This window comes from Panicum virgatum, chromosome 9K (assembly GCF_016808335.1).
Source record: "Panicum virgatum strain AP13 chromosome 9K, P.virgatum_v5, whole genome shotgun sequence".
NCBI classification, from domain to species: Eukaryota; Viridiplantae; Streptophyta; class Magnoliopsida; order Poales; family Poaceae; genus Panicum; species Panicum virgatum.
The window spans coordinates 47,274,978-47,298,350 of NC_053144.1; the positions used below are offsets into that span (position 1 = coordinate 47,274,978).

A 23,373-nucleotide genomic window follows, 5' to 3' on the forward strand; every position below is an offset into this window, starting at 1 on the left:
ACGCAAATATCAGATCGAGAACTTTTCTTGGTTCAATGGTTGATGCAAAATTTAAGTGGATATCCATTAAGATTCCGCAATAAAACATGTGACCAGAAAAATATATCTAGCTGCATGAGACATATAATATCCTAATTTATAGAATAATAATATGTGTCCTTAATGAATGGGAAACACCAGTAACAATAGAAGAAAGTATATTAATTCATCTTAATTATTTACAAAATGTACATGCAGGACATGCTGCTCCATCATGTCGCATATCCATATGTACAGAGTATTGAAGAAGCAAAAGCAACCAGGTGCCACAAACTGGTATACCTGTAAGATGCTGGTTTATGCCCTCACTCGCTATTGGTTCAGATCCTCGCTCACTGTCCATCCATCTTGGACTACCGTCTCGCAGCACCATGAGTGGCACATCCGTCTCCCAGCACCCATGCCGATTGCCACCTCCTCTCCTATCCCTTGCAGCCACTAAAATCGTTTAGACCTTATTCTTCAACTCAGCAATTGAAATAATATTGAAGTGTTAGTAATAATGTATAAAGAATACACATCAACAAAGCATTTTTTTCTAACTCATGTTCTTCTAATTCAAATCCAAGAAGCAAAAATGTTCAGTGAAGAAAAGAAGTAGCATGATTTTCTGGCCTAGATCATCTAAATAGTGACAATCTTATCTCACATGCTATTCCCTGCAAGGAGATTGCCCTAGATTCTGTATGATAACCTTATTTACCGAGATGGCCTTCGGGGGGGGGGGGGCGCTTGGGCGCCGCCGCGGCGTCCGGCGTCGCGAGGCCGCGCGCCGAGCCAGCCAGACAGGGTGCCGATGCCGCGACGGGGAGTCGGCGTTGCAGGTTGCGGCGGCGGCGGAGGCTGGTGAGACGTCGGGGGCGAGGCGGCATCGCGTGGTGCGGCGGGGGAAGCGCGAGGCGGGGGAGGCGGCGTCGCGGGGCCACCAACGGCGCGGGCATGGCCACCAACGGCGCGGGCATGGCCACCAACGGCGCGGGCATGGCAGGGAGCCGGGAAGCATCGGAGGCCGGTGCGACGGGGGCGCTGCGGGGTCAATCGGGGAAGGCGGCGTCGCGAGCGAGCCAAATTACCGCAGGGGAGGGAGGGGGTGCGGCGTCGCGAGGCTGGCGGCGCGCGCGGAATTACCGCGTGGGACGGGGGGAGGGGCTGGCGGCGTCGGAGTCCGAGGCTGGCGGCATCGCGGGCGGAATCACCGCGGGGGAGGGGCGGGCGGCCTCGCGTGGGTACAGGGGGGCGGGCTAGGAGGCGGCGTGGTGAAAAAAAAAATCGGGGAATTGGACGGAATCATTTTCCTTGACACTGTTTTGCGCTTCCCAAATCCTGTCAAACACTGACAGTCCTTCCATTTGGGCTTTAAAGATGTGTTTTGTGAGAGGAATGACTGAATTAATATAGATGAAAATTGTACCCAATTTTTTCATCCTCTATAGTATAGATTATGACGGCCAAATGCTTGCAATACCCCCGGCCACCCTGCGTCTTTATTGGCAATAATATCTTTGCTCTCGATTGCCGCAAGAAATTGCAAGCATTTTTTTAGAATGAATTGCAAGCAATTTACTATCAGGAAATGGAATGGAGCCGAATCCTCCGCCCTTGGGCCCACTCAGCCCGACACAACCGGCCCAATAACCCAACCACACGTCTCTCTCTCTTCCGCGGCCAACAGCTGCGCTCTGGCCTGCGGCCGGGGCCCGCCGGCCGCCGCTCGCCGGAGGGGCGGAGCGCGGCGTCTGCGATGCCCTGCCGAGGACGACGGGTCCGTGGTCTCGCTGTTGCGCCCGCGCATCCACTCCCATGGTCCACCGTCAGCGGTCTCCACGCCCGGTGCCCGGGCGTTCGGGGAATCGGGGCTCTCGAGTCCGTGTCCACGTCGGGCCACCATCACTTTCGAGCCTGCCTGAACCCAGAGAGGTATCCATTCCAGCCATTTCGAATTCCTCAATCACTAGCAGCGCTCCCCAGTGGCTCCATCGTGGCTAGATTCAGACCTAATTCATGGATCGTCACGATTATTTTTTGCTTTACCATCATGTATCCAGTATTTTTTTAAAAAAAGAAATCTCCAGCGATGAGGATCTGTCTTTTGCAATGTGTTATGCTACTTTGCTAAGTTAGTCAATCGTCTTGACTCTTGTGGCTCTTGTAGATAGCTGGAGGTGAATATCTAAATACTTTTACGTTCCTGAATTCTAATTGGAAGATCAAATTCCTGAAATTCTTTACTGGTTCGCTGTGTCTTCTTTTTTGCCCGTTGATTGCTGGGTTCATTTTTTCGTACCTTATTCAGCTCCTTCACTTTCCAGTAACACGGACAAAAAAGACAATTGTTTTTTGAAAGGATAAAAAAGAAAAGGCAATTGTTTCACTAGGGATAGCTGCTCAGCTGGAGAACTATGTTTCATTACTGTAATACGGTGGAAGGAAAATGTAAGTAGAGTACTTCTGGTACTTTCGGTGTATGACGGATTGCCTGTCATATTCACAGAAAAAAAATGCTATATATACATCTTTTCGTTGGACTTAACTGAAATTTGAAGAGGTCTTCGGAAGACTTAGGTAACATTCTATGCAGGGAGTCAACTAGTCTAGTGGACAGAGCTCCTCCATTAATTAGGAAAGAAACTTGAAGCGATATTTCTTGAAATAAAGTGTCACTGTGACACTGACAGTCAGCAAAGAATTTATGGTGAGATATTGAGACAAAGGGTGCTTCAAATCATGCATACTGGACTTTTCCTTCAAACTTTGTTCCTACTCCCTACCACAGCAAGCATTACCGTGTAATAATTGGAGTCATTGTTTAACGGTGTCAAATGGGAAATTCTTTCCCACTCATGTCTTAGTTTAGTTCTATATATAACAGTCGTCTGAAGAGGAAACTGGTTGATACCGTCTATCTCTCTGGTCCATCTCTGAGGTGGTAGTACTTTCTCAGCTGCTCGCATGATGCTCAGGCAGAAGAGCCTTTTTAGAGACAAGGTGTTCGTTGCAATTCCTGAGGAGCCTTGGGATGCTAAATCTGTGCTATCTTGGGTTATTGATCATGCATCTGATAGTGCAGAGATCATCATCATCCACATAGTAACTGCACCAAACTTCGGTTAGTTATGCACACTGACTTATTCTGAGTCTGATAGTTTCTTGTCAACAAAGCAAAATATGTACTCATTTCTTGCCAATTTGGCATAATCTTTTGTTGGTAGCCTGCTTTGTTATGTTTGGTTTCAACTATTATTTATTGTTGCTAAGTGTTTTTAGCGTATTATCTGTAGAAAAGTATAATTATCTTACCTGATCCTTTTATTGTACTGAAGAAAGCCGGCAGCAAATTTTGGACAGCTACCTGGATGAATGCTTAAGAAAAAAGGTGCGAGATATTTCCTTTGTATTTCTTTAATTGTCCTATAAAAGCCTATGTGTTTAAGTTCCTTACACAGTACTCATGCTATATATGTGTGGAAAGAAATGAAGGAAAAAATAATGAAGTGCCTAATAACTCTAGGCTTTGGTATAATTTTGTCATTATACTGATTGGATGTAAACACCCTGATTGACATTGACCAAAAAACTAAACCTACAAATTACAAAGAATAGGCGCTAGCTACCAAATTCAGTATGAATTTCGGTGTGATTGTGGTATGGCAGGTGTTTTATTGATCTAAGCAGGGGAAAGCAATGGCTAGATTAGGCCAGTTTGCCCTCCGAGGATGTTCTGAACTCTTTGAGGCTCAATTTTTTCTTATCAATCAGAAATATCTCTATGGCTTATATAATGCTGAAGCTAGCAAATTAGCTAACAACCAAGGGATAACAATGACGCTAAAAACCCGCTACCGAGTACCGACCAACTCAATCCTTCCGTTAATCCTTCATAGTTGTCGCTGGTTTCTTCTTGTACTTCTGCCGCTGATAGCAGTGGCCAGCGAAAGCTCCCACGACAGATTGCATCCTGGATTTCGATACGTTGAAAGTTAGTCTTATTTGAACTCATTTAGAAAATGCATATTACTATTTTGATGATAAATGTGAGTACAAGGTAAGTACTAATATGTATTAACAGCACACAAATAGAGAAATATCCACATTTTCTGTTTAACATCAAGTAAATTCCCTTTTCTGCTTTGGTCAGGTTAGGGCTGAGAAACGGGTGTTTCTATTCACCAAAATCGATGAGGGGCTTATTCATCTGATAAAAATATATGGGGTCACTGAACTTGTTATGGGTGCAGCTGCAAATAGACATTACAGGAGGTCTCCCTCCTCCCTCCCTCTCAGTATTAGAAACTACTATGGCACATAATCAGAATTGATCTTGAAGAACTATGGTTTTGTTGTGCTGTCCAGGAAAATGAAAGCACCAGAGTCTCAGACAGCAAGGAACGTGATGCAACAAGCTCACTCACACTGCAACATATGGTTTATTTGCAAAGGAAAGCTAATATTTTTCAGGTAGTATTTGAATCCCCTATTGTCCTCTTCATGTATTCTTGCTTCAGTTCTCTTGTGTTGATCTACACAGCCTTGTGCTGCTTTTTAACATAACTAAGGAAGTCTTTACAGAAGTCTTGGTAATCTGAATGAATAATCACTTTGCATTGTATAGAGAACTGGATCACTGAAACTTTCGATTCTTAAGTAAAAACTTCTACTCCATTTGACTTTGTATCATTTATTAGTTTGAACATCCTACTCCAAAATCCGAATATTTGTTGTACAAAACATTGTGATTCAGTAACCTAACCTTTGTTATCGACGTAGTATTTACTGCAATGTTGTACATCACAACAAAAGGATCACAAGTTTTTGATAATCTAGGCTACAGACCTTAGTCACCGCGGAACGGGAACAACGCAGTGTTCCACGTTCCGGGACGGGAACGCGGGAATGTTTTCGTTCCCGCAATGTAAAAATGCATCCAAAACGTTGTTTCTCGTTCCTGTTCGTCGTTCCTTGATGCGTCGTTCCAGGAACTCCGGTGACTATGTTATAGACCACAATAAATTGATCGAATGACATAATTCATGGCTAAATGGAAATGCTTACATCTAGCATGTGATTTGTTGTTTAAAAATATGCTTTTATTTCTGTATTTACAGCTAGCATGTTATGAGAAACTGTTTAGCTTATAATTGAGCTTATAATCTGTATTTTCTCAAGTAACATGTCTGTTATTTATTTCTCAGTTGAATAATTATTTAAAGTTTATTATTGAAGCTTAAACAAATCTTTGATTTCACTAGTATGTATTTTCTTCACTTAAGTGGTTGGAATTCTTCCAGGGAAGCAAATTACTGCCTACTGACCAAGTCAAAATCAGCACGACCAACTTGTAGTGTTGGCAATCCCAAAATGGATCTTCAAAGTTATATTCAACCTAATCTAGAGGTATTAACATTTTCTGGCATAATCCATATGCATTACTTTTTTATTGAATATCTGTATGCTCGAGTTTTTTTAGATCCTAAAGAAAATAAAAGGGTATTGTTCGTTACATAGCCTTTTGGTATCTATCCACCAGCTATTTAGTGTTCACGCAAGATGAATGCGCAATGCCTTCTGAACTTCAGAGATACCAGTTAATGTGGATGCTATTTGAACATATTGATAAATTTCAAGAACTACAACAGTCTAGTCTTGGCTTATGAGAAGGAACTACTTCTGTTAATAAAGAAAAGGATTTGACGTGTGCTGAATATTTTTTTCACACATGATTTAGATTAAAGTCGGATCGAAGTACTTCTCCTGAACTTAGAACAAATATTTCTATCAACAATTCGTCCATTGCTAATTCCATTGACAGGCGAAAACATCGGAATATATGTATATTAAGGAAATGAAACAAAGACAGGAAGCAGAGGAAGAACTCTCTCAACAAAAGAAAGAGAAAGAATCTCTGAAGCAAGTAATATTAATGCTCCAAAACGAGCTTGATTGGTACAGATACCATTCGAATGAGAATGCCAATGCGCTGCAGGAGGCAAACCAGCAGAAGCATCTTCTGGAACACCACATATCAGAGTACAATAAAGTAAAGCGGGAGCTAGATGATGCGGTTAAAGAGGCAAGGGGCATGCGTATGGAGAAAGAGCTCACAGCACCTTGTGCCTATGGAGCAATGAACTCTGAATTCTCCTTGCTAGAGTTGGAACAGGCTACCCAGGTTTTTAGCAGTTCACTTAACATTGGTCGAGGTGGATTTGGATCTGTCTATAAAGGTTTTCTTCGCAGCACTACAGTAGCTATAAAGATACTCAATACTGAAAGCTTGCATGCCCAATCACAGTTCCAGCAGGAGGTAAAATGCATCTTTTGCTATTTTGTATAAGCATACAACATTGTGTAAGAACAAAGCCAACAAGTTTTTTTTTGTTCTAATCTATATATATGCAGGTGGCGATACTCAGTAGAGTGAGGCATCCAAACCTAGTCACCCTTATTGGGGCCTGTCCTGAAGCTTCAGCACTTGTTTATGAGTTCTTACCAAATGGAAGCCTAGAAGATCGTCTAAACTGTCTTGACAACACCCTGCCACTCACTTGGCAGGTGCGTATCCGAATCATCAGGGAGGTTTGCTCCGCACTGATTTTCCTTCACAAGCACAAGCCTCATCCTGTTGTGCATGGGGACCTCAAGCCAGGCAACATCCTCCTCGATGCAAACTTACTGAGCAAGGTCAGTGACTTTGGGATATCCCATATTTTGCTGGAGTCCAGTGTCACTGGCAGCGACGCACACTTCACCTCCCAGCCTATGGGGACACCAGCATACATGGACCCAGAGTTCTTTGGAACAGGAGAGCTTACACCACAGTCTGACACTTACTCCTTTGGTGTTACCATCCTGCGCCTCTTGACCGGAAGGGCGCCTCTACGCCTCATAAGGGTGGTGCAGGGGGCCCTGGACGATGATGACCTGCATTCTGTGTTGGATCACTCGGCAGGTGAGTGGCCTCTGGGGCAGGCAGAGCAGCTTGCAAGAATTGGGCTGCAGTGCTCGGAGATCAGCAGGCAGAAACGCCCTGATCTTCAACGCAATGTGTGGAGGGTGATCGATCCTATGGTAAAGGAAGCTCCTGCACCATTGTCACAATCTTTTCGATCCATGTTCAGTGAAAGCAGTAGAGCTGTTACCACGCCATCCTACTTCCTTTGCCCAATCTCTCAGGTGATGCATTTAAAAATTATTTGGTGTGTCTGTTCTTTTGGTGTTGCCTGCCGTCAGATAGCTAACTTTCTGGTATTACCTGTCTTCAGGTTGTCATGAGAGATCCTCAGGTGGCAGCAGACGGCTTCACCTACGAAGCTGATGCTCTTAGACGTTGGCTGGATAGTGGACATGACACATCTCCTGTGACAAAAAAATCACTTTCAAACCGTGATACCATCCCTAATCACGCACTGCGTTCAGCCATCCAAGAATTCCTCCGTCAGAACAAGCTGCAAGACCTATTTGCACAGGGATAGCAGCGGGCCACTTTTGGAGTTCTCTTTTAAAGGGTTACATTTTTGAAGTTAAAGTGTGCCAACTGTTACGCCTAATGTAAGCAAATAGTTGAAGATAAGGTATTCGTTAGAGTTCACGAGTTGTAAATGCAAAATAATTTTTTTATGTGTACATGACGTATATGGATTCTGTGCTAGAGTTTGTTCATGATTTTCCCACAAGTGATGCGGATAATGACACTTCATTTCTCAAGCGCAAACTCGATGAGACTTTTTCTTTAGCGCCTTTCAGTCAGGCCTTGTTAGAACCCAAAATTTTTTTGGTGCTACAGTAATTTTGAATGTTTAACCACTAATTAGGAGTATTAAATACAGATAACTGACAAAACTCATTCCATAACCTCCAGGTGTAATTGCGAGATGAATCTTTTAAGTCTAATTGGATCATGATTAAACAATATTTTGCTACAGTAAACAACCTCTAATAACAGATTAATTAGGCTTAATAGATTCGTTTCGTGATTTTCCATCCATCCGTGTAATTAGTTTTATAATTAAATCATATTTAGTCCTTCTAATTTTTTATTGAAAATTACTAAAGTGAATTTCATCCAAAATTTTACAGCATCTAAACACACCCTACTGGGAGGCGCCAAAAGGAAAAAATTTCTCACGAAATCTAGGAATCGATCATGGGGAAATTCTGGCACTCTGGTTGCTCTAATACTAATAGCCCGTATTCCCAAGCGGCCCACAAGCTCATATGGCCTGGGAGCTGGGGACCTGATCCTCCGACTAATCTCAAAAAAAAAACTAATCCTCCGACGGCGGCGGGAGGTTGAGCAGCTCCGGCGAGGCTTGCGTCGACTTGAAGTCGTTGTTTTCGTTCACAATCTCTCACAAGTTGCTCGATCGGAAGTCCAGTTTGGGACAGGGGCAGATCCAGGCCATAACTGTCCGCCGGTGAGCACCCTCCCTTCTCCCACCTGCCGCGGCAGCAACGCTGCCAGAGGCGGAAGAGAGCGCCGCTGCTTGGCGGGCGCCGGCAAGGAGGAGAGCCCTCCGTCGCCTTCGCGTGCCGGGTGCAATCTCCAGTGAGTTTCCCGTTCTCGTTGGCCTCTGGGTTGATTTCTTCCTTCCATTTCTTTTCCTCTTTTATTTCCTCCTCCCCAATCCACGTTTCCGATCTAGTGATCTGTTCTTGCTTTCTCGAGATGGCTACATCGACCAGTGCCTAGTGTTATTGCTAGTAGTGCTAGTGCAAGTGCTTGTGGTAGTGTAGGATCTGCAGCCACGATTGGTAATAAAAGCTCCACTGTCGACTCTTGTTGACATCTCTTCTGCACCTAAAAAGAACAATTGAAGACACTTTTTTTCGTCAAAACGCCTTTCGTCCTTCCCGTTTTCGCTCTGCGGTCGCGCCGCCGCCGCGTGTCCGTCCCCGGAGTGCCCCACGCCGCGACCCACGTCCCGCGCTCCCCGCTCGCACACATCCCCACTGGCCGCCTCCTGCTTTACCGTTACCGACGCCCCCCCCCCCCCCTGACCCCCCCCCCCCCCCGCCCCCACACACACACACCCCACACGTGGATCCGCATCCGCCGCCTCCACACCCAGCCTTCTCGCCTCCGACGGCGCCGGCAGCCCGCTGCGTTGCCTCCCCACTCGCGCCCGGCCGCCGGCTCCACTCAAGGATGCGGCGCCCCCTGCCTGGGGTCGTGCGTCTGCCGCCGCCTCGCTGCCCGTGCCCGTGAAGATCGAGGAGCCCGGGCCGTCTTTGGTTCCTCCATCGGCAACGGCTACGAGGGGCCCCGGCCGCCGCTCGCTCTCCGGCCTCGCGGGACGCGTCATTGCCGCTCGCCCTGCGCCTGCGCCTCCTCCTCCTCCCTGACCAGTAAGCAGAGCAGGCTGCCGCTCGCGCGCCTCCTCCGGCGAGTACCCGATTCCTCAAGTGAACTTCTTGAGCATAGAGTTGTTGAATCATCAAAAGGGTGTACGTTTCCCCTTAACATCTCTCTAATGCTCGCAGTCCCAAGAATTTCCCAAGGCTCCTTGGGATTGTTCGGATTGCTAGGCATCTTGATGCGGGAATTGCTTCTATGTGGCAGTGTCGTAGTCGTACAACCTTGCCTCCTGCTGCTTCCCACTATTTGGACTGAAATTTCTAGGTCTAGGGTCTCGTTTTAGTATGTGTGGCTTAGCTTGCGTATCTTGTATGGATCCAAACCTCATTGTTTTGGTCTTGCTTGCCAGTTTTGGATTTCCTTTTCCTAGAAATCACATATCTATTCTACCTACATACACATGGATGCAGAGTGTTCCTGAAATTATGCATGATAATGTTAGTTCTCTGTTGTCTGAATGTCTGTGGGCTTTTAGCTCTCTTCTTTAATCAGGCCATCTTTGGCATTTTCAGAACTAAGAAAATTGAGAAATTATCAAGGACCTGCTACGAAAACCAGTAGAGAATAAAACAAATGCTGCCTGTTGATATCTTATATTTAGTACTCCCTCCGTTCCAAAATGTAGGTCGTTTTGGCTTTTCTAGATTTATAGTGTTTGCTATGCACCTAGATATAACATATGTCTAGATACATAGTAAAATATATGAATCTAAAAAAGTCAAAATGACCTATATTTTGGAATGGAGGGAGTAATTTTTAATTGTTTCAGCACCTTGCTTTGTAATTCGATCTTTTGAGAGTAAAGAAATGAAACCAAACTATTTAGACACAGTCACACACATGGTGATCATCATATAATCTTTTCATTTGATCTGTTACAAGTTGTTCTTAGGGCTCTGAAAGTCTAAATCACTGTTTACCTCTCTTAGCATTACCTGTTAGATCTTCTCACTACGTAGTTCAACTAAATTGATGTTTTTACAAAAATCTGGTAATAGCGCTGCTGTGTAACTTAAACATGGACTAATGATACAAGGTCATTCTTTCTGGTAATCTTCATGACATGATGTTTGGGGTTGCACAGCCATTGAATGCCGTATCTCTTTCAACATAAGCCTGATTGCGTGGTTTGACACAACTGTATGTTCAATATTTGTATGAAGTATGAACTAGCTTGAGCACTGGCTTTTATAGACCATGCCGTAACGGTGTTTTGTGATGATGCCAGACCAAGGAGGAACACATAATAAGTGACAAACTATTATCAACTGTTGGTGATTTTTCCATATCCAATTGATGGTTGTGAGAAGCAGTAGTAGCAATCGACACCATTTGTGATATTCTAAACTGAATGCCTTAAGTTAGTTCTAGGAATACTCAAGACTGTTAGGCAAATTGCACTATCAGTCTGGTTAATACTATCTCTTATATTTGAAATTCATGCATTGCTTGCTAGGATCACTGCAATCTACTGTAAGGAAAACTTTTTTCTTCTCGTACCAAACCATTTTTTGTCCCTGCCTGTAGTAGTATTTTTGGACATTCCATTTTGCTGCAAATATTTTTTGAAGAATCTGTCACATTCTTATAATACATGATGTGTTTCTTGAATGGCATTTATAGCTTCTGTTACTTTTAAATAACCTGATGCTAAATCAACTTATTTGTACATGCAGTAACAGAGCCTGTAAACGTTTAAGTTTCATATTCCATATATTCCTTATCTGTCCAGTAACTAAGCAAATGCACCATTGGCAGCAACTTTGTCAGCTCTGGGAAACCCAGGAGTTGAATCCCAAGTAATTGATCTTAGAAAAACATCAGTGAAGTTGAATAAATCATGGAACCTGGAAGGGATGAGATCAATGATGAATGAGTGATTCAGAACAACACAGAAAGGTGTGTACACTCTCTCTTGTATTTATATGGATTCACACGCACAATTTCTTTGTACCTTAGGTTCTAATACATATTATCGCGTAAATATAATAAGATGGAAGTCATATTTCCTGAGTCAATAGATATTAGCCTGTTAATACTTAAACTAGGGGAACAGTTTGCTAGCTATCCATTGAGAAATTGCAGGATCAAGTTGAGAATTCTTCAGAAAAAAAACATATGGGCGTGTGCACAAAAACCATGACCAGGAAGCTATGGTTGTAACTGTGCCATGTGACTTGATATTTTCAAGTGCTTGTTTGATTAAAATTAAAAGAGTTAAATACACCAGCGGCCCTCGAACTTGTCCCCAGATGCCACTTAGATCCACGAACTCGCAAAATCGAAATCTGGCACCCTGAACTTGTTAAGTTGTGCCACTTAGGTCCATAACTCTTCAAGCGGCATGAATATATGCACAAGAGTCCTTGAATTTTATCATCTTCTATATCTACATCCTCATATGCAAAACCCGTCGCGCTCCAAATGCTGCTTCTCCCGTGGGCGACGGCGAAGGACGGCGAGGAGGACGACACTGCCGTGGCCAGCTTGCCGTCGCTGCCCTTGCCTCTCGCCTCCCTTCGCTCCTGTAGCTCTCTGCCGCAGCGACCGCCAGCGCCCTCGCCGCATCCTTCGCCCACATCGCCACGCTCCGCCCCCTGTCCGCCGCGCCGTCGCCGCCGCGGCGGGGGACTCCCTCCGCGGGCTCGTCGGGGCTCCACAACCTGTCCACGCTCGAGGCCACCTCCACCTCCGACATGTGGCGGACGCCGCCGCGGCCGCAGGCTCCGTGAAGTTGTGCAGCGCACCTCCACGGCGGCGCGGCTGCTGTGACGGGCCGCCAAGACGGGCGGCTACGGCTGTGGCGGGTCTTCTCGCGTTCACCCGCCAGGCTCCGCCTCGCCACCGCGCTCCCCACACGACAAGGCCATCCGCCGCCGCGGGCCAGCACGCGATGCGCGCTCCGCGCGGGCCCTCCCCGGTGCAGGTGAGGCGAGCATGCCGACACGAGCTCGGCCGGGCGCTCCGGCCCCATGGGCGAGCACGCCGACGCTCCCTCCGTCGGGCCCTCCCGACGCGGGCGAGGCAAGCACGTCTCCGCGAGCTCGGCCGGGCGCTCCGGCCCCGGGGGCGAGCACGCGAGAAGGCCACGGCGTTCTCCGCGCGCTCCGCCGGGCGCTCCGCGGCCGCGGGCGAGCACGCCGTGGCTTTCTCCCCCGAGGGCTCCGCCGCCGTGGGCGAGCAAGCCGACGCACCCTCCGACAGGCCCTCTGCCACTGCGGGCGGGCACGCCGAGCGCTCCGCCGTCACGGGCGAGCTCTGCATGCCGGTCCGCCCCCGGCCTAGCGGCGAGCCAGGTGCGGCATCCACGAGCTCTAGGGGGAGGCGGCGTCCGTGGTGGTCGCGAGCTCTAGTGGAAGGCGAGGAGGCAGGGGGCGGCAGTGAGCTCCACGCACTGCAGAGGAAGCAGGGGAGGCGGGGGGAGAGAAAGAGATAGAATGGGAGGGAGGGGCGTGAAGGGAGAAGATAACAACTTTGGAGGGTTTTTTGCATATATTCATGCCACGTGGCACCATGTCAAGGGGTATGGACCAAAGTGGCACAGCATAACAAATTCAGGGTGCCAGATTTCGATTTTGCGAGTTTGTGGACCTAAGTGGCACATCAGGACAAGTTCGAGGGCCGCGGGTGTATTTAACTCAAATTAAAAGTTACATCGTGCTGTAATATTTCTGGTATAACTTTGGTTAATGGCTATCAGTTACATTTGGTAAAGGAAGCCACTTTTATTTGTTAAGCACTATAATCCTTTGATAATACAAAGGTCCTGTTTGCCACAGCTCCTACTGGCTCCAACTTAATTCATCACCGTTCACATATTGTAGAGGACTGTTGCATGAATATGATGCACCGACTTCAAGTTGTTTCCAACTCATTAGGTTGCGTTCCGGCTTCACGCTACAATGCAGAACAGTATCAAGTACTGCAGCTAGCTGGTCGGAGCTGTGCCAAATGGGGCGAAAGGCAGGACGATGCTTCAAATTGATCCTTAGTTTTTTGTTCGAGGTGTGGGCAAATGCCACACAAGTGACCGATCAGTAATTTCTGCTTGCTATGGCAGTTCACGAAAGCTGGATTCCTGTCCCTTTCATGCATTGTTTTACATGGATCATCGATCATTCTGCAAGATGATTACATGGTAGCTATGATTGCTTCTATGAAATGCCATAAATTGTGAACAATTGCCAATCAAAATAGGAATATTTTCTTTATGAGCTTAGATTAGATCCGTCAACGTAAGTAGTTCTGTAGTAGTCTGATGCATTTCATCATTATTTAAAACCTAATGTTTGAGCCCGTAGCAACACATGGGCACTCAACTAGTTATAGAGAATCCTAAATCAGGTGGCGGCAATGCTCTCTGGAAATGCAAGTATTGCTCGGTGGAGAAGTTCATTAGCTACACTAGAGTTCAAGCTCACTCGCTGCAGAAGTCAGGAAAGGGAATTATCATGTGTGACAAAATGTCCCTAATAAATTATAGTTTCCACCCTATGTTTGTTTTGTACTGACTGCTATTTGCCTATGTTGAACTTCTATTTCTTATTGTTATGAACAATTATGCATTATTATTTATTTACTTATTTAAAAATCTGAAATTTATCCATGTATTGGATTTTTTTTTTTGGGGGGGGGGGGGGGGGGATGAGGTATCCGCGTATCGATACAGATAGACATCCATATAATCTAATGGCTCCTCTATTTCTTGATCAGGTTATTCTTCTTCGACGTGCTGGATTCAGGATCCAAGGCACAATTTTTTTCCTCAAGATAACTGGGTTTTCATCTGACCGGATGCCCCAAGTGAAGGCTGCCCCTGTGCTGGTGAACGGGCTGGTCCCCGCACCCTCATCATTGAATCGCAGATCCCTTGGACTCTACAGTCACGGCCATTTCCCCTCATCATCTCGTATTGCTTGCTCATCAGAGTTATCGGATAGAGGTTCTGCCAAGGAGTTGGAAGTGTCCGAGTACAGTGACGAGATATATGCTGAGAATGCTGCTGACAGGGATGAAGGAGAGTGTTTAGGATGGAGCAAAGAAGAGATTGATGCCATTTCTGCACTCTTCGATCGGGCGATGCGTCAGAAGCCCCTGAAGCTGCCAAACCCCGCGAGGCCGCGGGCGCTCCCATTGCCACTACCGCACAAGACGAGGCTGCCTGTCACTCCGGCACCCAAGCAGCACGTCCGGCTTGCTGCAAGAGCCGCACTCTTGTCCCGCGCTTCCTTCAGCGATCAGGTGCGCAAGAACCCAGAGTTGCTACTTGGGATTGCTCGCGAGATCGCTGGGCTTCCTCCAGAGCATGGTGTCTCCACGGTGCTCGACCGGTGGGCAAGGTTTCTTCGAAAAGGTTCCTTGTCACTGACCATACGTGAGCTCGGGCATATGGGACTCCCTGAGCGCGCACTGCAAACATTGTGCTGGGCTCAGAGGCAGAAAGCCGTTCCATTGTTCCCTGATGACCGAGTTATTGCTTCCACCATCGAAGTTTTGGCTCGCTTTGGCCAGCTTAAAGTGGAGTCTGCATTGGAGCAATGCGTCCCCACGGCGAGCCGTGCCGTTCTTGAAGCCATGGTGAGTGGGTTCATCAGGGCTGGGAAAGTAGGCCTTGCGCGCAAACTCCTGGAACTTGCAAGAATCCATAACAGGACACTGCATCCCAGCATCTATGTGAAGCTGATGCTGGAAGCCACCCGGACACCTGAAGGCTATGGGCTTGCCTCGGCATTGGTTGATGAGCTTGGTGAGAGGTTGGACATGGAACTTCGCCCGCAAGACTGCACGGCTGTCATGAAAGTCTGCGTAAAGCTTCGACGGTATGCAGCCGTGGAGAGCCTGTTCAGTTGGTTCAGGCAATCCGGTGGGAGCCCCACCTTGGTTATGTACACAACAGTGATCCACAGCCGCTGCCGCGATGGAATGCACCGCGAGGCGCTGTCCCTGGTGTGGGAAATGGAGCAGGCCGGTTGTTTGCTCGACCTGCCTGCCTACCGGGTCATTATCAAGCTGTGTGTGGTGTCGCGCGAGCCAGAGAGAGCCCTCCGGTATTTATCGAGGATGAAGGAGGCTGGCTTTGTTCCAACGAGTGACATGTACAATGATCTGGTTGAAGGTTATTCAGCGGAGGGGAGGGTGGCCAAGTGCCTGCAGCTGATCAGGGAGGCTGAGTCGGTTGGCCTGAAACTGGACAGGAAGCTGCTCTCACGCTTGTCTGAAACTGGAAATGTCCATTCTTGTTGGCTTTCCGAGTGTTGTTTTCAGATGAATTGTCATCTATAATCTTTGTAGTAAAGATAGGAGTCAAGCAATCACGTTTCTGTGGTTGTTTAGCCCCTCGTGTATTTTTCACTGGTCCATGTTCATTGAGAAAATATTAATTGGTGATCGCACTGCAGTGCAGTGGGTTGAATCTGAATCTGTGGATGCACGTACTTGCAAGTCGCTTTTGCAGCAGACTTCCTTGTGACACTTACACGAACAGTTATTGCTACTGTCACTGAACTTGTGGCTTCAAGATTAATTGGAGCTAAAGTTTGTGCTCATCGCATAATCCAGATAAGTCTCGTGAATCCTAACTTCAACAGACAAGGTTGTTTTTTTTTTCTTCGGCGCCCATGATGGTCTGATCAAGGAAATGTGCAACCATGCTTGTTTAGCCTATTGGCAGCAAAGAAGTGCGCTATTCTGTCTCCCTAGGCTTTATCTTTCAGTAATCAATGATTTCATGACACCGATGAATGGACAACTACAATGAGCTTAAACTGAAATCCTGAAACTGCTAATGCATGCTTGCAAGTTATTCTTCTGACCTTACAATGAACAGCTATCGGTCCCTCACTCTCCTGTAAGTTTTTAATAATCGATACAAATACAGAGCTTCTGAAGCTGAATTCAGCACTGAGCATTCTTGAAGCTGCATCGTGTAGTTTGATTCCAGTAGATTGCTCAAAGCTGCATTTGTGTCCATCTTTGAATTCGGAGGAGTCTACGAGTCCTGAGTCTTCTTCGGCGTACATAGTGAATCTATGAACACAGCATCAGTGCTTTACGCCCATGGCACCATCATTTGCAACACAGCAGAAAAACAGGGGCAAGAAAACTGTTAGATCCAAGAGGAAGAGGCGGAAGAGGGCGGCGTCTGCGCGTTGTCGCCGGAGGCGGGCACAATGCCGCGCCTCCGCCTCCCTGTGGTCCTCCTCCTCCCCATAACCCTCACCATCCTCCTCCTTCTCCTCTTCACGTCTTTCCCGCGCCCACGCCTGCCCACGCCGCAGCCGCTCCCCTGCGGCGCCGCGCTCTCCGATGCGGCCGACGGGCGGTGGGTGCCAACCCCGTCCCCCGCGCCGCCACCGCTCTACTCCCCATCCTGCCCCTTCCACCGCAACGCCTGGAACTGCCTCCGCAACGGCCGCCCCCAGCTCGCGGCGCTCTCCTGGGCACCCACCCGCTGCGGCGGCGCCGTCGTCCCGAGGATCGACGCCGCGGGGTTCCTGGCCGCGGCCAGGGGACGACGTGTCGGCCTCGTGGGGGACTCGCTGTCCGAGAACCTCGTTGTCGCGCTGCTCTGCGCGCTCCGCTCGGCGGACGACGGCGCGCGCAAGTGGAAGCGGCGAGGCGCGTGGCGCGGAGGGTACTTTCCCAGGGAGGACGTCGTCGTCGCCTACCATCGCGCCGTCCTGCTCGCCAAGTACACGTCAGTGAGTGCTCTCTGCTGCTGATAGCGGTTGCTTTCCGGGTTTGGTAGTTTTCAGCATAGGCAAAAGAGGTGGCAGCATACTTGCATTAATGCATTCCTAGGATGCAAAGAGTGCGAACGAGAATTTGTGAGTAAGAGGATAGATTGAGAATTTGAGAATATTTATCTACTTTCGCAATAGTGATATTATTTATCTACATTGCTGTAGTAGTTGTCTTTGAGATGAGATATTTCTGTTAGCTTGGCTTTTTTAGGATACAAACATGCAACTGAGGGGAGTTCTGAGAAATCAGGAACACTTATTGAACAAGTAAAAGGGCAAGACTGCAATAGTGTCATTACTCGAGAGTGTGATGCTAGGAGTTAGTTGTATTCCAAGAGTTCTGATGATGATAAATAGAAATACAGATAAGTTGCAGTTGTGGTTAGTCTGGAAGAACTTTCTTGGTTTCAGTATATACACTAGAAAGGCCACGCGGCATTGCCGCGCAAGGCCTGTTTGTGACCATTTTATTGTATTTGGTGAAACTTTATTTCATACGTGGAATAAGAATGTACGTAGCTTGATATACTCTTTGATTTTTTCAGGATTGCAACGTAGGTGAGACGATTGTAGTTGATGTGAACTTTAGTTGATGCATGTAGTAGGTTTTTCTTTAAGCGTAGGTGTCATGGTGTGCAGTCCACTATTGCACTTTGTATATATTTTGGGGCATTCTATTATGTTGATGTTATTTTAAGTACTATATTATTTTGGATATCGAAATGGATCTATGACATTTGTTGCTATATTTTTGTGGTGAAAGAAGGGGTAAGATAATTTATTAGCGAGGGCGGAGCACAATTAGTCTGATACTTAACGTATTTACAAAATCTTATTGCAATTAATAGACGTGTTATTTATTTAGGGAAGTAGTGTTTATATTAAAATATAATACGTTATTGTGGACGTAGCATGAGAAGGCATAGAAGAACGGTGGTACGCTATTATATTTTTAAGCAAAATAAGATGTTATGTTGAACGAATTACAAAAATGATTTGAATTTACAAAACTTTGCTATATGCTAAAGTTGTAGATTTTGAAATTCTAGGCAACTTTTGTGTTGATTACTTTTTTATTTGAAGACGTTTTGGTGTCCAAATTGTAGGTACAATGGGTTGCATGTAAGCGTTTGTGCTAACGAATTGCGAAAGCATTTTGAATTTTAAAATTCGTTCTATGATAAAGTTGGTTTTGAATTTTTGATCAAATTCTATGTTGAGCAACTTTTGATTTTAATGCGTTTTGGTGTTCAAATTGTACGTATAATGTTACTCGTGTAGAAGTAACGGGTGGAATGGGCTATAGTTTGATTTAATTAAAATCTGAGGGTTTTTGTAAAAAAATCTTGAGAGAGGATAGGATGGCGGGTTGATTTGATAAAAACTTAAGGTTTTCTTTGCAAATTTCCCTTAACCCTGACTATTGGACTACGGGTTGATTTTGAGAAAGATTGAGGGTTTTTTTCGCAAAAATTCCTGAGGAAGTTGGACCGCGGGTTGATTTCTATAAAGTTCGAGGGTTTTTTTGCAAAATGATCAGGAAAAGCAAGATCTAGGCCGTTCATCCGGCCGATCCGACGGCCGGGAACAGCGGGCGACGTGGCCACGCTGCCTGGCCAGGGAATCGGCCCACCTTTCGTGTTAAGGAGATACATGATGTGTAAGGGACTGAATTCCTATGATGGTTTTGTTCCCTTGAAGAAACTAGGATGATATATGTTGCAACTATTGTTCTAATGCCTCATGGTTAGTGTTTACAGTGATGTCAGCAGTCAGCTCTGTAGTTTTTTCTGCTGAATTGTGATCAACTATGCTATTGCTGTGCTGTACATTTGATATTGCAACGCCTGCAAATTGACATGAAGTGCATTTTGTTGTACAAAGAATCTTTATCTATCTCATGGTTGGATGACTAAATTAGGATTACGTGTACCGCGACATTACTTATATGCTGCATAAACTTTGTATTTGTTAAACCTCTGTGACCCAGACATTTGTATTTTGTGCGCATGTGTGGTTTTTTTCTTTTTGAGAAAAACAGGATTGTAATTTTGTAAATTAAATATAATAAAATCATGAAACTCACTTGGTGTTAACTAATTATACAAAGGTGGCAGCATGTGGGGAAGTCCAAAGAACTTCAGAAGAATGGAATAAAAGGAACTTACAGAGTGGATGTTGACATCCCTGCTGCTGATTGGGTAAATGTCACAAAGTTCTATGATGTGCTAATTTTCAACACTGGACACTGGTGAGTTTGACATTCCCAAACTTGAAATTTTCATTTTGCGTACTAGTAAAGTGAAAATTTACCATTTCTTATTTAGCCGGAGCAATGGGATTGTTCAAATGTTTCTCACAGCAGTACGGTACTGGCCCACAGCTTCACATGAGGTCATGTTAGTCATAAAAGGCCTTTCTTTAACAAGAACAACCTTCAGTTATTTCCACTTGCTATTGTCGATTTTCTTGAAGAATAAATTTGGTCATGAACAATATTATCTCACATTACTATTATTTTAGAGAAAGGTTATAGAAATCATATAAGTTCTCACGACTGACTTTATTGGGGTTTCCAGCTTACAAAAGAGATATAGCAGTGATCAAGCTGAACAAAAGCCCGCACATGCACACGGGCCACTACTGGCCTAACACAGCCACACCCACACCCACACCAGACACTAGCCATGCCATAATGTCTTCTTGCAGACCTTCTCTTTGTAGTTTCTGGAACTCTTGTGGGCTTGTGGCCATCTTCCCACTTGGGGTAGATTTTTCCTCGATTTCCCCCGCCCATCAGCACACCCTGCTTCTGCCAAGATAGAATTTCGTAAGACTTCATTCGTTGAGTGCAGAAAGCTTTTTCAATGGCCATTTTTTCCTTGTGGTCCAGGGTGAATAAGAAAAGTTTCATATGCTAATACGTCGCCTCCAATGTGAGCCAATGCTCATAGAAGATGATACTTTGTCCCACCTAGTGCTTCCTTGAAGCTAGCCCAAATAAATATGGCCATGGTACACTGAAAAAGGACACGATCCACATTTTCAGGAACCCACAAAGAATGCAATTCTTACATTCTTTCCATTTTTCTTTTTCAAGGCAACCCCATTTTGAAGTTTGTTCTGCAGTGCATATAGGAAGCTTTCAGTTTTAGTGTCAGTTTGTTCGCAGAGCATTTTCTCTCCTGCTGACAACATCTCTAGAAGTCAACATTCTGTGCATTGATCTCGATGTGCATTGCCCAGATTTCACCCATGAAGGTCTATGTCGTCTAGGTGTAATTTCATCATTACTATTCCTTCTGTAATTACGCATTACTTCCTATCAGGTGGAATACATATAAATTCCCAAAAGAGACTCCCCTGGTTTTCTACAAAGGAGGAAAGCCGATTGAGCCTCCACTTGGCATGGACGATGGACTGAAAGTAGTTCTGAAAAGTATGGCCTCTTACATTGAAAGGGAAGTTCCCAGGAAAACACTGAAGCTGTGGCGCACACAATCACCTAGGCATTTCTATGGAGGTGAGTGGGATCACAATGGCAACTGTGTATCTGATAGACTCCTTGAAGAGCATGAGGTGCGATTCTGACTGTCAAACTGTTCTGATTCAGGTTACGCATTTCAAAATTGGGATTGCTTATTCTTTTACACAAAACCTTGTGCAGCTCGATTCTTGGTTTGATCCCCAGTTTGGGGGAGTGAACAAAGATGCGAGGATGATGAATTCAGCAATCCAGGAAGCCCTAGCTGACACTGATATTCAGTTGTTCAACCTGACTTACATGAGTGAGTTCCGTGCTGACGCCCATCCAGCTATCTGGCTCGGCAAGAAGGACGCAGTGGCTATATACGGACAGGACTGCATGCATTGGTGCCTGCCCGGCGTGCCGGACACTTGGGTCGACATCTTGGCTGCACAGATCTTGCATTATTTGAAGCAGGGAAAAGGCTGATTGCCTTGCTGAAGTTAGAATCCTTGTCGACATTTTTTCCCCTATTGGAACGAACCGCGCCTTGTAAGTTTGAATGGAGGGAGAAGATCCCGAACAGAGAATGATGTCAAGGCCCCCATTACATGCCTCAAAGAAGGGAAATGCCCCGTGGGTGTGTCATCGTCTCCTGATCGATCTGTGGATCAAGGTGTTCGCTACTAGCCTGGCATCACATCCTCCCCTCGTAGGTCACTTCCACCACTCAGGAGTTACCCGGGCCGGATCTGACTATTGGAGACCCTGCACGGCTAGTGAATGTTCCATGCTATATAATTACAACCTTACTTTTGTAGTCTCTGACAAGTACGTTTTCCATAATGGCCTGCTGTGATACTTTTTGTCTCAACTACTTTTGTTGATGTTTCAGAACCCTGCCCTGTCTCTATGGAAAATAAGAGTGTTATGCTAGTTTCAGTGGGAGTTTTATGAAGAGTTTCATGACATTAAATATCATTAATTTTGCTGACGTGGTAAAGAGAGAGAAAGAGTGGGAGTTTCATGAAGAGTTTCATGACATTAAATATTATTAATTTTGCTGACGTGGTAAAGAGAGAGAAAGATAAGTTTTATGGAATGTGAGGAGGGTTTCATTACCATGAAACCCATCAGAAGCAGTTACCTAGTTCTCAGTTTAGGTATCTGTGTCCATAAAATTCCCATTGAGACTGGCCTTACACTATTTGGATTATGTCTCAGCATACCAAGAGAATGAAATGATTTTTTTTATCAAGGTAACTTAATCATGGAGTTTTTGGAAAAGTATACAGGCAAAAGGAAAAAGGAAATCCAGAGTCAACAGGAAAGTAAGACCATGTTTGTTTCATGGATCTTTTTCATAAGTCTCTGGGTCTTATGAGTTTTAAAACCCAAATAGGAGTCTAAAAGACTCTAAAAAGAGGTTGGAGTCCAAAGAATAAAAAGACCCTCTTGGAGAGCTTTTTGGGTCTTTTAGACTCAGATTCCAGTGGGGGCACCTGTCACACCCGGTTTTAAAGATAAAATCGAATGCATAATTATATGTATGCCAGGATCAAGTTTCATATATATAGAGACATCATAAGTGAATAATCAGTAACAGTATCACAAAAAAGAGAACTGAAACAAATAAAAGACTATCAGAGTTATACAGTTTATCCTGGAAATGAAGACTCCAAACTTCACAGGCAATCGACTAGGGGTTGCGTACACCTAGAACTCAGCAACATCTTCAACAGACTTCACCACAACTTTCTCCTTCTGAGCAGCAGTAAGCAAGGGTGAGTACATTTATGATTGGTACTCAGCAAGGCCACAAGAAATAACCAGAAAGTGATTTAAATCCATATTTAAGTTTAATTAATCATGTGAGGGTCCAAGCCGCTCATGACCGTGAGCCCGGCTGATATATCAGTTTTACACTCTGCAGAGGCTGTCACTTTCACCACAATTCGCGTAAAAGTTCCGAAGAACTTTGAACCCAACCACACATATATGCTGATTAGGCACAATACCACACTTCCGAGGTGTGATTGCATAGTGTCGCTACGAGGCCTTTACAAAGATCCCCTAACATGTGACAACCCGCTAAGGTTTCAAGCCAAAGCAATCATAACACTTCCTGATGAGGTGGTACCTTGCCAAAGGACCATTAAACAATATCAATTGCCCCAAGAGGACCGAGATATACCCTATCGATGCATCCCCTCTTGCCCTTTCGGTAAGACTGTCACAAGCTAGAGTCTCTAATTAATTAGTCAAGACCAGAGCCATGTAGTATTGTGGTTGTACTGTTTTCTTGGGTGGTTCTCCATGTTCCAATTAAATCATAATATTCTTATAAATAAGCATAGACAGAAGGATGGTTAGGGTCACTTGCCTTTATCCAACGAAAAGCTACCCTTACTGCTCTTCAGCTTTTGCTCACTTGGAAACTCTTGATCTTCAATCTTCAAACAGCGATTCTTCTACTTGAAGCAAACATCAAGCAACCATACAAAGCAAACAAAAAGTACAACTAAAAACAATACACCAAAATAAAATAAATGCTTTAAAAGAACGTACTAAAGGATAGGGCTCGCTGCTACGGTCACAAGAACGCAAGAAGTGCGGAAAACAGAGCTAGGGTTGAAAAGAAACAACTATCGAAAGATTTATATTATACAAGAAAGCAAAATAACTATGAGCTTCATTTATTTTAATTAGAAAACACTTGTAAATGATATTTAAAAGAAATATCCTACATTTATTTTAATTAGAAAACACTTGTA

The 23,373-nt window shown here is 45.3% G+C and overlaps 3 protein-coding genes across 8 annotated transcripts; all 3 read left to right on the top strand.

Moving 5' to 3' along the window:
• Positions 1-1,698: 1,698 nt before the first annotated feature.
• On the top strand, positions 1,699-7,740 carry LOC120651768 (U-box domain-containing protein 70-like). Its single transcript, XM_039929378.1, has 9 exons — positions 1,699-1,956; positions 3,000-3,145; positions 3,360-3,412; positions 4,175-4,296; positions 4,390-4,494; positions 5,325-5,430; positions 5,846-6,340; positions 6,436-7,209; positions 7,299-7,740. Exons 1-9 carry the CDS (start codon positions 1,781-1,783, stop codon positions 7,506-7,508), a joined length of 2,187 nt encoding a protein of 728 aa, XP_039785312.1. The 5' UTR covers positions 1,699-1,780; the 3' UTR covers positions 7,509-7,740.
• Positions 7,741-8,259: 519 nt separating this feature from the next.
• On the top strand, positions 8,260-15,825 carry LOC120651769 (pentatricopeptide repeat-containing protein At2g01860-like). 4 transcript variants are annotated; one of them, XM_039929381.1, is made up of 3 exons: positions 8,260-8,581; positions 11,150-11,290; positions 14,105-15,825. In XM_039929381.1, exons 2-3 carry the CDS (start codon positions 11,264-11,266, stop codon positions 15,671-15,673), a joined length of 1,596 nt encoding a protein of 531 aa, XP_039785315.1. In that variant the 5' UTR covers positions 8,260-8,581; positions 11,150-11,263; the 3' UTR covers positions 15,674-15,825. The 4 variants fall into 4 exon arrangements, with proteins under 4 accessions (XP_039785315.1, XP_039785314.1, XP_039785313.1 ...); XM_039929380.1 differs by lacking the exon at positions 8,260-8,581 and adding an exon at positions 9,050-9,480; XM_039929379.1 differs by lacking the exon at positions 8,260-8,581 and adding an exon at positions 9,050-9,418.
• A 144-nt stretch (positions 15,826-15,969) lies between these two features.
• On the top strand, positions 15,970-21,541 carry LOC120651773 (protein trichome birefringence-like 12). Of its 3 annotated transcripts, none has more exons than XM_039929388.1 (4): positions 15,970-17,091; positions 19,251-19,384; positions 20,463-20,712; positions 20,801-21,535. In XM_039929388.1, the coding sequence occupies exons 1-4, from the start codon at positions 16,561-16,563 to the stop codon at positions 21,086-21,088; spliced, it is 1,203 nt and encodes a 400-aa protein (XP_039785322.1). In that variant the 5' UTR covers positions 15,970-16,560; the 3' UTR covers positions 21,089-21,535. The 3 variants fall into 3 exon arrangements, with proteins under 3 accessions (XP_039785322.1, XP_039785321.1, XP_039785323.1); XM_039929387.1 differs by having other exon boundaries at positions 15,970-17,087; positions 19,244-19,384; XM_039929389.1 differs by having other exon boundaries at positions 16,102-17,091; positions 19,244-19,384; positions 20,801-21,541.
• Positions 21,542-23,373: the final 1,832 nt, after the last annotated feature.